The sequence below is a fragment of the Copadichromis virginalis genome, linkage group LG13, assembly GCF_057382275.1.
Source record: "Copadichromis virginalis isolate Kocher_CV1m ecotype Utaka linkage group LG13, C_Virginalis_male_GT1.1, whole genome shotgun sequence".
NCBI classification, from domain to species: Eukaryota; Metazoa; Chordata; class Actinopteri; order Cichliformes; family Cichlidae; genus Copadichromis; species Copadichromis virginalis.
The window spans coordinates 798321-813652 of NC_140630.1; the positions used below are offsets into that span (position 1 = coordinate 798321).

The following is a 15332-nucleotide window of genomic DNA, read 5'->3' on the forward strand; positions in this document are numbered from 1 at the left end:
CGTGTTATTGTGGAAGCTAACTTACACTGTACATTCATGTGCTCCAATAAAACTCTGCTGAGCACAGTTTATATTCTAGTTACAGTGACTACATACTGAGTCAATGAAAATATTTCCTATTACAGTTTCAACACGCTCTTCTGAGCTGCAGTAATTAAATAATAGTGCAAGGACAACAGCTACATTAGACAAATGACTGTTAGGAATTCTGCCAATTAAGCCGTTGCTTGCTTACTATATGATCAAAGGGTAACTGCACTTATAGAGCACTTTCCCAGTCCTACCGCCTGCTTAAAGTCAAATGCAGACGTCTTACACAGGTCAGTATCTGGCACAGAAAACATCTGACAGGCCTTTCAATTAGTGGATAACCTGGTCTACCGCCATGAGCAATGGGGGGTGCAGAGAATTAGTCACAACTCATTAGTGACTTTGAAAGGGGTTAACCAAGGATGTGCACAGAGACCTGCTCTCAGGAACTCTCACTCATGTGGTTCACCGGCACTAATCTATCAATATTTCACAACAGCATGTCAAACCGTGTAGCTGCCACAGGATTAGCGCCACTGTGGCCCTGTAGTGTGACCACGAGCTGCAGCACGGCGCTAAGTATAAACCATTAAGAGAAGCAGTGGTTAGGTGTTGTCCTGTTGACCGGGGTTAGGGTTAATCTTATCAAGCTCCTATGGATGCAGACTGATCACATGACATGCAAAGAGTGACCATCATATCCATCCAACCTATGGAAGACTGTTCCAGAAGAAAGGACTTAAATACTTCCAGATCACTTTATAAAAGGACCCATGGCTGTGATTACTGAAGTATCATCTACTGTTTCTACCTTTTACAACAGCATTAATATTCAATGCACTGTGTGGATAAAGTATTGATGGTAAATGTAGGATTGTAGGACCCCAAACGTTTGACTGGTTGGGTTTATTGTAGCGGTATGGGAAAAATCTATAGCATAGTGATATTTGGGAATACTGGCTCAACACACGGACACAGAGTATCGATATTTTATTACATACATGTAAATACTCTGGGAATTTCATGAACACGATGGCTCATCTTATGCACCAACCTGACATAATGTTAGCCGAGCCAACTTTAAATGGCTCAGCCAAAACAGCCATGAAAACTGGCACACATGGGTGAGCTGAGAGGTTGATAAGACTAAAGCTCAGAGGAGACCGGCCCCAAACTTTGGAACAGTCGGCCTCCTCATATCAGGATCTCTCCAACACTCGACATCCTTAAAACCCATCTGAAACACAGCTTTGCTCACTAGCTTTGGTTTTGTTCTTCGTCTGTGTTACTTTTTACTGTGTACAGCACTTTAATCAACCTGTGTTGTTTGTACATGTGCTCATAAATAAATTGATTGATTGCAGAATGAGAGCAGACTGGCATTTATTGTTGTGTACTCAACATTTGAACATTTACTTGCTATTCCGCGAGTAGCAGAATGCTAGGATAATTTCCTAAACTTCAAAATAAAAACATTTCCTGTTAAAGTCAAAGGAGCTTGCAAAGAAAAGCGTCTGGACTTCTTTAAGTTACTTGAAGACGTTTCACCTCTCATCCGAGAAGCTTCTTCAGTTCTAAGGTCAAATGGTGGAGAGTCCCAGATATAAACCTAGTGGGAGTGACCCCCCACAGAGGGACAAAAGGACCCCCTGATGATCCTCTAATCGCCTGAGCCAAGGTGTGAAACTGGGTGTGGGTCCCAATCAGCCAGAGTTTCGGGTGAGCTCATTGTGAAACCTGGCCCCACCTTATCATGTGATTTCCTGAGGTCAGATGGCCCAGGATGTGAGTGGGTGTTAAGGCGTCTGGGAAGGGATCTCAAAACTGGATTATAGATGGCAAAGAGTTGGTGTCGTAAACCACCATTTACGTTTGGTTTACGTAAAACATTTCATTTCTCACAAATGAAGCTAAAGTTCTTGAAATGTTTATTTGTTAAGGAGACAAAATGTACTCAGGCTGAAGAAAACAGTTTAACACTATTAAAAAGGACACTTAACTGTATTAGCAAAAAATGAATGAGTAAAAAAAATTATTAATGTTATTGTGGTATTTCACTCATGTTCACACCTGGGACAGTAAAACAGTACAGAATACACTGCTGAGTGAGCTTTGGTCAATATTATTATTATTATTATTATTATTATTATTATTATTATTAATAATAATAATAATAATAATAATAATAATAATAATAAAACCCTAACAATAACTATTTGGTGATTTTTTAGGACATTGTACCTAAATGAAGTTTCCGTTTATGACACTGCATTCTTATATGACTTAGCAGCAGGAAAGTAAGAGGCTAACATACCCATGATGTCCAAGTAATCTTCAGCCAGAACAGTCGGCCCGCGATCGATAGGTTTGCCTGAACCATTGAACACACGACCTATAAAAGGAAATATTTTGGTAAGGAGGCATTTAGACATTACATCATTGCTTAATGAGATGAGACCTGCAAGCACATTCTGTCTACTTTGTGCTACTTTACTTTGACAAGTGCCAGCAATTATAAACTCGTGTTAGTGATGACAGAAACAAAGAAAACAAAGAAAAAGCATCTCTACTTTTTGCTTCCATTCAAATGTATGTAACCTTGTGTTGTACTGAGTCACAGTGATTGAGATTCAAGAACATTAAAATAAAAGCTTTGATTAAATTATTTGATTTTACAGTTTATTTAGAAATTAGCGTAACAAGGAAAAAAGCTGACTACATTAATTCAGCGTGCTATAGCATTTTAATCATTAAATCACGTTGATCATACCTAGCATGTCCTCTGACACCGGGGTACGCAAGATATCACCAGTGAATTCACATGCTGTCTTCTTGGCATCAATACCTGATGTTCCCTCAAACACCTGCAGCAACACAGAAAGGTAGCAAAGACATCCTCAGCATGTCTAGTTACATGTTTACTGATAGTGATTATCAGGGTTGTCAAAAAAATGAATTCATTAACAAATCCCTCAATGCTTACATATTAATCAATATAAGAATTAATATGGAACTCATTTGCAATACAGACACCAACAGTGCTGCCTTTGCTCCCGTCAGCTGACGCGTGACTTCACATGGCAAAGCTGCAGACAGTCCGGCACTGAGCTCCTCCCCTCACTAACAATTACAGACACTACACAGTAGTCTCTGAGGGTTGATACATGGTTCAAATAAGCTGCTGCTACATGCTGAAATGTTCAGGATTATGCATTAGGTTAACATTAATCTTAGCCTGGTGCTATTAGAGAATGATAAGATTAGAATTAATGAGAAATTCCACATGTTCTGGACCCTCGGGTAAAGGCAGGGGGTGAGCTGTCAACTGATCACCACCTGGTAGTGAGTTGGATCAGGTGGCAGGGGAGGATGCCAGACAGTGCACCCTCAGCATACGTTTGGGGGCACTGGGAATGCCTGGCAGAGGCCCCGGTTCGTGAAATCTTCAACTCACACCTCTGGCAGAGCTTCAACAGCAGTCTGAGGGAGACTGGGGACATTGAGTCCGAATGGACCATGTTCAGCATCTCCACTGCCGAAGCCACTGCACTGAGCTGCGGCCGCAAGGTGGTTGGTGCCTGTAGTGGTGGTAATCCCTGAACCAAATGGTGGACACCAGAGACGAAGGGAGCCGCCAGGCTGAAGGAGGAGGCCTACCGAGCTTGGTTAGCCTGTGGGACTTCGGAGGCAGCTGATAGGTACCAGAGTTCACGGAACGCGGCTCGGGTAGTAGCTGAGGCAAAAACTCGGGTGTGGAGGGGTTCGGAGAGGCCATGGAAAAAGACTTTTGGACTGCCTCGAAGAGATTCTGGCAAACCGTCAAGCAACTCAGGAGGGGAAAGCGGTGCTCTACCTGCACTGTGTATAGTGGGGGGGAAGCTGCTGACTTCGACTAGAAACATTGTCAGCGGTGGAAGGAATACTTCAAGGACCTCCTTAATCCCACTGGAACGTGGAGGCAGCAGAGTCTGGGGATGAGGGGGACAGCTCTAGGTGTGAGGTCACTGAGACAGTTAAACAGAACTCCTGGGGTGGATGAGGTCTGCCCTGAGCTCCTGAAGGCTCTGGATGCTGTAGGGCTGTCTTGGTTGACACGCCTCTGCAATGTTGCTTGGAGATCAGGGACGGTACCTCTGGATGGGCAGACCGGGATGGTGGTTCCTATCTTTAAGAAGCTGGACCGGAGGGTGTGTTCCAACTACAGGGGGATCACACTACTCAGCCTCCCTGGGTGCAGGAAGGGAGAGTCCGCCCGTTAGTCAAACTTTCGATACAGGAAGAACAATGCGGTTTTTTGTCCTGTCGTGGAACACTTGACCAGCTCTTGATCCTCTCAAGGATACTTGAGGGTGCATGGGAGTTTTCCCAACCAGTTTACATGTGTTTTGTAGACTTGGAGAAGGCATTCGACCGTGTCCCTCGGGGTGTCCTGTGGGAGGTGCTTTGGGAGTATGGGGTGTCTGGCCCATTGCTACGGGCCATTCAATCCTTCTACAACCGTTGCAAGAGCTTGGTCCGCATAGCTGGCAATAAGTTGGACTTGTTCCCGGTGTGTGATGACTCTGCCCGGCTGCACTTTGTGACCCATTCTGTTTGTAATTTTTATAGATGGAAGTTATGGGGGTAGCCAAGTAGTCAAAGGCCTTCCACTAGGGTGGTCTCAGAATCTCATCTCTGCTTTTAGCGGATTATGTGATTCTGTTGGCTTGATCAGCTGATGGCCTCCAGCTTGCATTGGAAGTATGAGTATGAAGCTGTGGGAATGAGATTCAGCACCTCCAATCCATAATATGGATTAACTCAGGCTCAGGGATGAGTTCCCTTTAAACTTAAATTGTTTAGGAATCCCAGTCTACAACTAATACAATATAAAATACTACATAGAGTGCACTATACAGTCAATGGATGTTCAAGATGGGCTTCTAACAGCTGCTCACATAGTCAAGGCAATACACCTGAAAATTACAACCCAGGGGCTGTGGTCATGACCTGGATGGAATGCTGGTGGCTCTTGGGTGGTGTTTTTCTGGCACCTGCGTGCAGCACAGCTGGGGGAGGGTCTGTGTCGGCAGACATAGGTTACCGACTTGGTAACCCTAGCTGTCCCTGCGTGGCTCTGGGGTAGACTTGGGGATTTGGGGTTCTGGGAGTGCTTCTTTACATCCCCGTTCTCTGTTTGCAGTCTGGGGTGGGGGGCCGGGAATTCAACTCAGTTTTATCTATATAGCGCCAAATCACAACAACAGTCGCCTCAAGGCGTGTTATATTGTAAGATAGACCCTACAATAATAGATACAGAGGAAAAACCCAACAATCATATGACCCCCTATGAGCAAGCACTTTGGCAACAGTGGGAAGGAAAAACTCCCTTTTAACAGGAAGAAACCTCCGGCAGACCCAGGCTCAGGGAGGGGCGGGGCCATGTGCTGCGACCTCGCCACACTCCTTGCTGGTGTCCGATGCCACAACCCGTCGGTGCGTTGGTGGTTCTTGGTGTCCGGGGCTCGGGCGTGTACTGGCTCATTCCTGGCGGCTGGTTGGCGGCTCCTGGCGCCTGTGGCTCAGACGGGCCCCTTCAGGGGTGTGTGAGGCCCTCAGATCTCTGGCCTCTAAGCCTGGGGTTCAGACCACCCTGGCATAGCCGGCTACCAGTGGAGTCTGCAGGCACGTTGCCGCAGCCCCCTGTAGCTTCTGCCCTGTGGCTGCTGGGTGACCCCCCCCCCCCCGTCTGCGGCTCTCCTCGGCTCTTTTCTAGGTGGGTGCTGCGGCTGCCCCTCTGGTGGTCCTCCTGGGGCTCTCGTGCTCTGGAGGGCCTCTAGATGTCTGGGACTTGGATCTACTCCATGCCTGCTTAATGTCATTGGGGGCAGGGCTATGGCTCCCCACACCTACTATTAGACAGTTACGTGGAGAAACCTTGTAAACTCCTTGGCTGCTGCCTCTAAACATATGGTTCGTTGTCGGTTTTGTGTGCTGCTCAGTAACATTCAATATTTATTATTTAGTGTTACTTATGCTTATCTAGGTTGTCGCTGTGGTTTTCCTACAGCGTTGTTCCCTTTTTGCTTGTTCTTTTCCCCAGCAGGTGATCGAGCGGGTTTGTGTGTCTTTTCTCTCGTCTCTCTTGCCCTCCGTTTTTCTTTCCCTCTCCTTTTGTTCAGCCTCTTCCCAACTTCTCTTTTCTTCGTCTTTTCCTCTCCTATCCCCCGGTCCTGTCTGTTTCTATTGTTAAAAATGTGAAAGTAAAAAATAAATAAATAATAAAGGTGAAATGAAATATGACAATCAAGTGGACCAGTACAGCGAAGTCGTAATGGTCTACTTAGGAAAATAAATCTGTTGGGCATGTTTCTTGGCCTTCAGACAATAATTCTGATTGCTACAGTGCCGGACAGCGAAGGCAATAGATGAATAAATAAATGCAAATACTACAAAAATGGATAGGAATGCTCACTTTAGGCAAACAGTGCTGGTTTATGAGAGTCACTGTTTGGGTTAGGGTTAAATATGCACAGCCTTTGTTTTAGGTGCTCTACACGGACATGTTTGCTAAAATGAAACTACAGCACAGTGATCAAAGACCTACAACTGTTGTCTCCTGCTCTAATTATCAGTAGTAAGTTAAATTGCAGTTTAGCTATTTTGAACTATTGACTACTTGATCATGATAATGTTAAATGTAGATACAATTTCCTTTGATGTTGCATTGTCGAGTCTACGGCTGTGCTATCCCTTCTTTTGTGTGGCTGTGTGCGCTCATGGTGCATGTCTGTGTTTGTAGATTCGTGCGGTGGCTGTGCCAGGCTCTTTTTCAGTTTTATGTTCATTTGGTGAGACGCCTCCAACCATAACCTCTTTATATCTGCTGATTGGTTGGTTCAACCATCATGTCACAACCAACCACCATGCAAAGCTGTATGAGGTGCTGTTGGTCTCTGCATGGAACATTTCTTTCTTCTGTCAGGTTATTATGGCTAGTATGAAAAAGGCTAGTATGCTACTATGGAGCATTCAGACAACATAATAGTAAGTTACAGTGTTTGCATGGTTAATGAATGTATTTTAGGACCTTGAATGGTGCCCAACCAGGTTTGGATTTTTGTGTATGCTTTGGTCCCCATATCATCTTATCATTTCATGTATTTGGCAGCTTAACAGGAAAAGTATTTTTATGTATAACAAAGCAATTTTAATGGCATGAGCTGTCATTGAGGAAGGATGAAGATCCATGCTAAGGCATATGTACCTTACCTGAGTCCAACCGAAACAAACCTGGGCCCACCTTTCAAGCAGGCCACGATCATCAAGCAGTAATCAAACAAACTGGACATTGGGGCATGAGCACAAGTAAGGATAGCAAAATGCAATTGCACAGAGCACAGAGCTTACAGCACAGAGGCTGTCAGCTGATATGCTTTAGTTTCCACTCACTATTTCTTACCTGAACAACTGCCTTGGTTCCAATCACCTCGAGGACCTGTCCGCTCCTCTTGGTACCGTCTGGCAAGGTCAGGTGAACAATCTCAGCATACCTGGGGAACTAATTCAAAGAGATTCAACACTGTTACTACAGCAACAGAAAAACACGTTTTTATCATTATTATAAAAGAGCACACCGGCTAGTAAAGTGCTGAATTATACTGACTTCTACAAACATTTGGAGTTTACCGAGCGACAGCGCCACTATTTGCAACCTAATTAATACATATTGTAAGAGGATTTGCACAATAGATGAACGAGTGTTAGCAGCACCACGGACAGAAAGCCTGATAAAAACAGAATTTCTTTGCAGCCTTACCTTCACGTTATCCAGGATCACCAGGGGTCCATTTACACCTGATACAGTGGAGTAGGCTGGAATAGGAGAGAGACGGGTTACTCATTTCTGAACCTCAACAGACAGCAGAACAGGAAAATAACACACAATACTTCAATTTCCTTCTGCAGCGAGCAAGCCACCTATCATCAGTGCAATAAGCAGACTTCTCCACAGCCAAAACTGCTAATCACCGCAGGCTGACCTTTTGCTGTGAGAACAATTTTACTGCACTTTCAGCCCTAAAATGTCACAAAAAGCCAAATGTCAGGTCAAGAAATGGAGGAATTTTACATTGTTTGATTACACCGTCACACAATCAATCACACGAATCAATAAAAACGCACGACTCATGAGAACCGGAGCAGATGTTCAAAAAATATACATTAAATACTTCATATTCGGGTTATCGCAATATTACAATTTCAAACTCAATACTGATATCCACAAAAATACTCGATACCATTTTTGAAACCATAAGAAGGATTCTGATCCCATCCTGCAACATGAGAATAGCAAACATCTCAAAAACACTCGGACTAATTTTTCCAGTTATTAACTACAGTCCACTACGTTAATGAAAGAAGACGGCTGACGGGGCTGTTACAGTTAAACTGGACAGGTAAACATCAATAAGTGTTTAATACTTTCCTCCTAAAGTGTGATACGAATACTTCAGCTGTTAGTGAGGTGAGGAGCTGTGTGCCTGTTTGCAACGTGTGAAGGCGTCAGAGTATCCTATAAAAACAGAAAAAAATGCCATATCCCTGAATGTGTGCGACTGCAGCGTAACATCAGTACAACAGTAATGGACAATGCTTTTCTACTCTACTGCAGTACTCAAGCCTTTTACTGTACACAGCATTCACACAAGCAGTTTATCACCTGTAATTAATTCAATTACCTTTCTATCATAACAGTCTCGTCAGCGTAAGGCAACGATTGTAGAATATTAGAGAGCAGCATCTGGCACTTTAACAGGAAGTAACCTCCAACAGACTCAAGGACAGGTCTCCATCTGGTGTGGGAATGAAGGTGCTTACCTGTTAGGACTGTGCCCTGAATAATAATAATAATAATAATAATAATAATAATGATGATGATGATGGTCAATGTGACTGAGAATCCAGGTCATTCGGAGCAAATGCAGGGCTGATGTCATTACCATGAGAGTCAAAATAAATTCAGTCTAATCCGAATTCTTTCAATCAGATAATAAAAACACTGCCGTCACCGACAACACCACATTAAGCATTACTGTCCACATATTCACTGTGCTCTACGCCCATCTCAAGTGTAACCCTCTGCACTGTGCTGCACACTGTTCTCCATCACTATTATCAAAAACACCCAATGAAGGAATATTTTTGGAAGCAGCGAGTTCATTAAAACTCCACTCGTTCAGTTTCTTCTGCAGAGCTGCACCTAACAATGATCGCCGGCTTTAAAAATCCAAAAGCAGGCAGCCTCTACTCTAGTGTGGCAGCAGACAATAAGTTAAACAAACCCATAAATGACGGTAATATTACAAAGTGTAAATAAGGAGCGTTTGAACAGAACTGCTTTCAGACCACATAAGAGCAGCAGAGTGTCCTGCTTCTGTGAAGTAAGCAATAAAATGTGCCATGCAAACATTACAATCAAATCATGTTCAGCCATTCCTCTGCTCTGAACATCTGTAGAGCTGGGTGGTAAAATGCAGACATGCAGGGAGCGTTGGAGTGGGGGACTGAAGGTGGCGGCATTGTTTCTATCAGGGTCTGCTGTTCTTCTTTATGTGTGAACTGTCAATCTCTGGGCTGATATCAAAGGCTCGGGGAAATTAGAGCAGACTGCTACGAACATAAAGCACTAAAGCTTAGCGGGGTGCATCCACTATGCCACTAATTAGGCAGGGGCCAACAAAATAACCTGTCAATGCGCTACAGTATTGCAGCCATTTCCCACACACACCTGCATTTTACCCTCTATTAGTCAGACACACACTGTGTGCGTCTGTGTGTCGAACACGAGGTTTGAATGGGAGGTGGTGCTGGGAGGATGGGGCACAGACTGTTGAGTTAGTGCGATAAAAGGTGGCTCAAGTGTGATGATGAAAACCAAGGGCAGGACAAACACAAAAAATAAAGAAATAAATAAAATTTCCTCTCCAAAATAAAATGTGTTTTACTCCAAACAGCCTTTATCTCAGTTCTTGCCTCAGGGTCCACTTTCCAGTGAATGACTCAAGTTGTCTCTGTTTGTTCTGCAAGGCCTTGCACTGCAGCGCGAGGGGGGGGATTTACAGATGACCTTTGCTTTGCTCATTTCCCACTGACAGGCAGGAAGTCCATGGTTTCATCATTTAATATACAGCTTTCCTTAAACAACACGACAGAGCACCACTCTGACCAAATAATAAAAGAACACTGAACCAGTATAGAGAACACCAGTGTTATCAAACCTCACGGATATCCCCGCCCTCCTGACAGCCAGCACAGCCGATCAGCAACGCCTGACTTCTGCATATAAACCTGACACATAACTGAAATACGAAGGAACAGCAGTGATACTTTCTAGCTGGGAAGGTTTCCAGCTCATATTGTTTGGTGCAGAAAATGAAGAGAAATATAACTCTGGATCAGATCTGTAAGGACATTCTACACATGTAGTTTAGAGAAATGAACACGCGTGTAAGGAAAGCTTCCAAATGCTCAAATAGGTCATTGAAGGCGTTTCCAAAACTCTGACATGCTGTGTAAGCCTGCACAGTCTCTTAAAGGCACTCTTCATTAACCTTACAGCTAAAACATATTCCTGTGAACAACACGGCCTCACTTAACCAACCATTTTAATGTCGTCTGCATCCAGTACATACTAGCCAACATGTATCTGTGATAACAACCTGCTGGCTGTGTATAGTGCACATAATCTGACAGCAGAAAACAATATTCTGTTTACAGAGATGCAGGCTCTATGTTTAGTCATTATGCTTTTCTGAAACACATGCATGATGGCAGAGTGTGTAACTACACAGCCAGCCCTTTAAAAAAAGAGGGAAACAACTCAAATGTGTACAACTGGAGAGCACGTCACACGGTGAATCTGTAGCTCCTGACAAGGACGACTGACAGCTCCCAGAACTATTTTACATTATCATTCCTGGAATAATTGGCATGTTTATACTTTAAACCTTAAACAGTTACATGGTAAACGGCCTGTATTTGTATAGAGCTTTACCAAAGCGCTTTACACTACATAACAAAAAAGCTTTATTTGACAATTCCAGTGAATATTCATAGCATCAGCATTACCCTAACAGATTAGCCATGTTTATGAACACAGCACAGACTTAAACTAGAAATTGCTGACAGGCCTCAAAAGAGATGCATCAGGGTAATTATACTCAGAGGCAATAATAACGGTGCAAGGAAAATGTTACTATGTAACAAGGAATCCACAAGTCTGGTGCGTTGCCCTGGTCGACGTCCTATCAGGTAAAACAGTCACAGCATTATTTCAGAGACATTTTGGAGCTGCACAGCGTGTCAAAGAGTAACGAGTTAAACAGCTGGTACTGCAAGTCAGAGTATTTAATCTAATTTTAGTTTTTACCAAGTACTGAAATAACTTGTATCAGTACTAACATAACGTTAGAACGAGCCTTCGTGGCGTTCGTCGATCACAACAAACGGACGCCTCGGTGGCACAAAGTCTAAAGTGTGTACAGGCTCTGAATGAGCAGCTCCAGTCGGATTAAAGGCCTAACCCTGGCCCAACACGCTAACCCATCATTACATGAAAGGGGAAGAAAAAAAGACAACAGTTCAGGGAACACTCTTATGTATAACTGTGATGATGGAAAAAAAATAAGTGGTTTGCTCTCTCATTTCACAAGGTAACGACTCATCAATGGGCTATATGTTCATGAGGTGTGAAGTAGCAACATTTCCCAATAGGTTTAGAAAACTTTCTCCACCCCTCTTTTGCTACTTCAGCTCAAGTACAGCGTTCCCCTGGTTTGGCATGCAACAGCAGCGTGGGTCACCCTGCAGCCTGTTCAGCTGCCAGAGCCCTTTGTGTACAAAGATGTTAATTGGTCCTAATCCGCCACTAGAAGCTGTTTTGGTAGCCTGACCTCGCACCCTGAAGGACACCTTGGTGTGAAATACTAAAGAGCCCATTCAAGTGCCAGAGAAAAGAGGCACAGAGCATTCCAACACAATTCAATTTCCCAGCAGAAAGAGGGGGGGAACTCAAGGGGAGGAGAAGGGAGGAAAGGGGGAGTCTGGCCTAGGATGGAAATGGGGGAGCATCATCATTCTGACAATAAGCGAGGGCTACAAAGCAGTGGCTGCTGTGATGTGCACTCTCACAATCACGTCTTAGCCTCTACTTCACGGGATTCCCACAGCCCCACTGGACATAGGAATGCTAGTTGATTAAAGCCTACGACCAGCTCTCCCACTCACACACACACACACGACAACCCTCAGCTAATGGTATTCATACGAGTTAGCCCGACGCAGACTGCCAGCACATCTACCAAAACTATCTGTCACTCTGAATCAGCTGGCCTGTTGTTTACAGACGTAGACCGCACCTGATGGACTGCATCAAAATAAACAGCTGAATACTTTATTCTGAGGTTGCTGCTGTTAACAGTTGCTAATGTCATTCAGCTCCAGCATCTCGAGCTGCAGCAGCAGAGATCAGCTGTGACCTGGAGGGTTAGCCTAACGTGCTGCAGGTGGTCCTGCTGACTTCACCAACACTGTGGAGCAGAGTGCAATCTACCTTTGCCAGCCACAGTCTCTGACGGTGGAGCCCAAACCTGTCTGCTGATCATGGAACTGCATATCAACCAAAAACCTACACTGCTAAACGTTGCATTAAAACACACCGTTTTAGCCGAATGAACAAAGTGTTTCCTGTCTGTGTGTTTCAGCCCGAACCTCATTCTGCCTCATTCACACCCATTCGTACGAGCATTTTCCACGCCTAACATTCACTCTGACGGAGGCACCAGAGAGCGACTCGGGCTTTAGCATGATGATTACTGGCACATGATCCCTTTGATTTTCTCAAAAGAGGAAACTCAAATCAGTAGATCTTACCAAAATTAATACTTGACTTTGTTTATTCCCCTTATTTACAACGAGTGTGGTTCATCAGCTGTAACTACTAGTCCTCACACTGGGAGGAAAGCCTTGCTTGGCTTTTGCATCATGAAGTGGAATCAACGTCTGCTTCTACAGATCAGAATGTGATGTTTCATCCAACTGTGCCGTGATGCAGTTCAAGCACTGGAAAAATATCCTGACATTATTTTTATCCTGCGCAAACTACTTTGTGCTTTCAACATTAGAGAGGGGAAAATGAAATAGTGCAACTAAAATGATGCAAACAGATGAAGGACAAGTTGAATGTTTTGTTAACCAATGACAGACTTTTGGAATAAATCAAAGAAATGAAAACATTTTAAAATCAGGGGGCGGGGTGTCAGAAACAGCCGCGGGTACAGGCACATCTTCACCAACCAATCAGCACACAATCTGTGTTTTGACATGTGGGCAGCATCTGGGTTTGACACCACTAGAAAATGAGGCAGGCTTTTAACATTGCAGGTGCACAGGTACTCCATATAAAGACGACTTCCTACCACACTGCACTGATTGGGAGGAAACGTAATCAGGCATGAACCGGGAGCAAATGTTCTAACAGAGTGGGGTCTCTTGTATGCAGGGCCCTTTTGCTAGTAGAGGAAAACCAGCGACTATACAGAGAGGCAGCTGGTTATCACACAGATAGCCTAGTGCTTTACTTACAATAGCTCGACGCCTGGGCTTTGACAGAGCAACAGCCTCCTGCTATTTGGAGCAGATGAAGAGCATTTTATTGTGCTAGCTTATCCATTCAATTTATTTCTTTCATCATTCTAAGCACGTAACAAAGACAATTTACACAAACTTAAGAAATCCTTTTTAAAAACAAAAAAAAAAGCATTAATGAATTAAAAGATTCAAAATACATAAACACATCCTGCGGGGTAGTCCCAGACTAGAGTCAAGATAAGGTCTGGGACAGAGGCTTCAGAGCGGTCCAACAAAGAAGCCCTTACAAGCTGTTCCCAAATACATCCTGTAGACAAAGACGGGTTTCCCACAGAACTCGGTGCTAATTATGTGCAGCACCCTCGCGCTTTTATAACATCAAGCTAAGCCAAACATACTGTATTCTATGACAGCTATCTGCGAACCTAAATGCATTATTATAATAAATTACAAGACACCTTTTTTAAGGGATCATTACATGAAAAATATACACATTTACTATTTCTGTCAAAACAAACAAGAAATGGAAGCAGCGCGTTTCAAAACTCTAAGTAATCATGTGCAATAAAATGAGTGATGACCAAAAAGAAACGGAAACTGAACTATTCAATAAACAGAAAGTATCGAGTGCGAGTAGAGAACAAAAGAGGCCACACTCGTAAAGGAGGTCCTGCGAACAGTAAAGATCTGCTGTGAGCTGGGGCACACTCGAGTCACTGCACATTTAATCATCGGGGTGTTTAAAGCTAAACAAAATCATGCTAATCTTACAGTCCTAGGTTTATGGGAAGTTCTGCAGTGGAGAATTTCCTGCATTGCATTTCTTCTAACAAGAGCCACCAGTTCTTAAGGTGAGGAATTTCAGGAAGTGAGCCGTCAGTGGTCAGTGAAACTAGTGTGTGCTGATTGGTTTCTGTTCTTGCAACAGACTGAAATGGTGTCAGATCCTTAGCGTACATTTTAATGTTCTTTCATGAAAAGAATGGCAAACGCCCACGCAAGAGTCTTTTTTCCTACTGACAAGCTAGCTGCTTAAACCTAATTAGAATGTGGATTATAGAACTGTTGCAAAAAATAACATTGATTTTATAGAAATTACTTTCATAGTGACAGATGAGACATTTGTTTATCGTGACTACATTATTACCAATAATTAAATCTTCACAAAGAAATGTAGTGCCTTGCTCCATGTCTTTTCATAGCACTAAATGACAGAATGCACCACTAAAACAAAGACAAGCCATTTCATGGGCTAATAGCTTTTGTCGCATTTGACATGAGAGAGACAAAGGCCTCTTAAAAGAAAGGACTTGGTCTGATGAGAAAGCCTTTTTATTTGTTTATTTTCCTGCTCCATCTCTGAGTGGATTTTCAAGCTGCTTCTCTTAGAGCTCTGTCACGTCGGTATCGCAGTGGAAAACCAGCTCAACACTGTGATCTTATAGACTGTTTGATGGCTTGAAATACTAACCTAAACTGGTTGGACGTTGTTCAAAGTGTAGTGATGTTGGACTTTCCTTTAAACTAACAGCGGCTGATGCTGAGCATGCTCGAGATTTGGTGAGTGGGTTTTGGAATCACTGCTCAGTAACAGTTTGAACAGCAGGAAATAAAAAAAAAAAAAGCCAATATATATGTTGAAAATATTTTCTATTTTCAATAATATTGTCAAA

General features: G+C 43.4%; 1 protein-coding gene across 1 annotated transcript in view; it reads right to left on the reverse strand.

Annotated features, from left to right (window-relative positions):
- Positions 1-15332, reverse strand: part of atp6v1ba (ATPase, H+ transporting, lysosomal, V1 subunit B, member a) — a 43016-nt gene that overhangs the window by 17269 nt on the left and 10415 nt on the right. The window contains exons 2-5 of the mRNA XM_085476784.1: positions 7829-7884; positions 7472-7570; positions 2801-2894; positions 2345-2422 (exon numbers count right to left, since the gene is read on the reverse strand). Coding sequence (XP_085332910.1) covers positions 2345-2422; positions 2801-2894; positions 7472-7570; positions 7829-7884 — 327 coding nt within the window. The remainder of the gene's footprint in view (positions 1-2344; positions 2423-2800; positions 2895-7471; positions 7571-7828; positions 7885-15332) is intronic.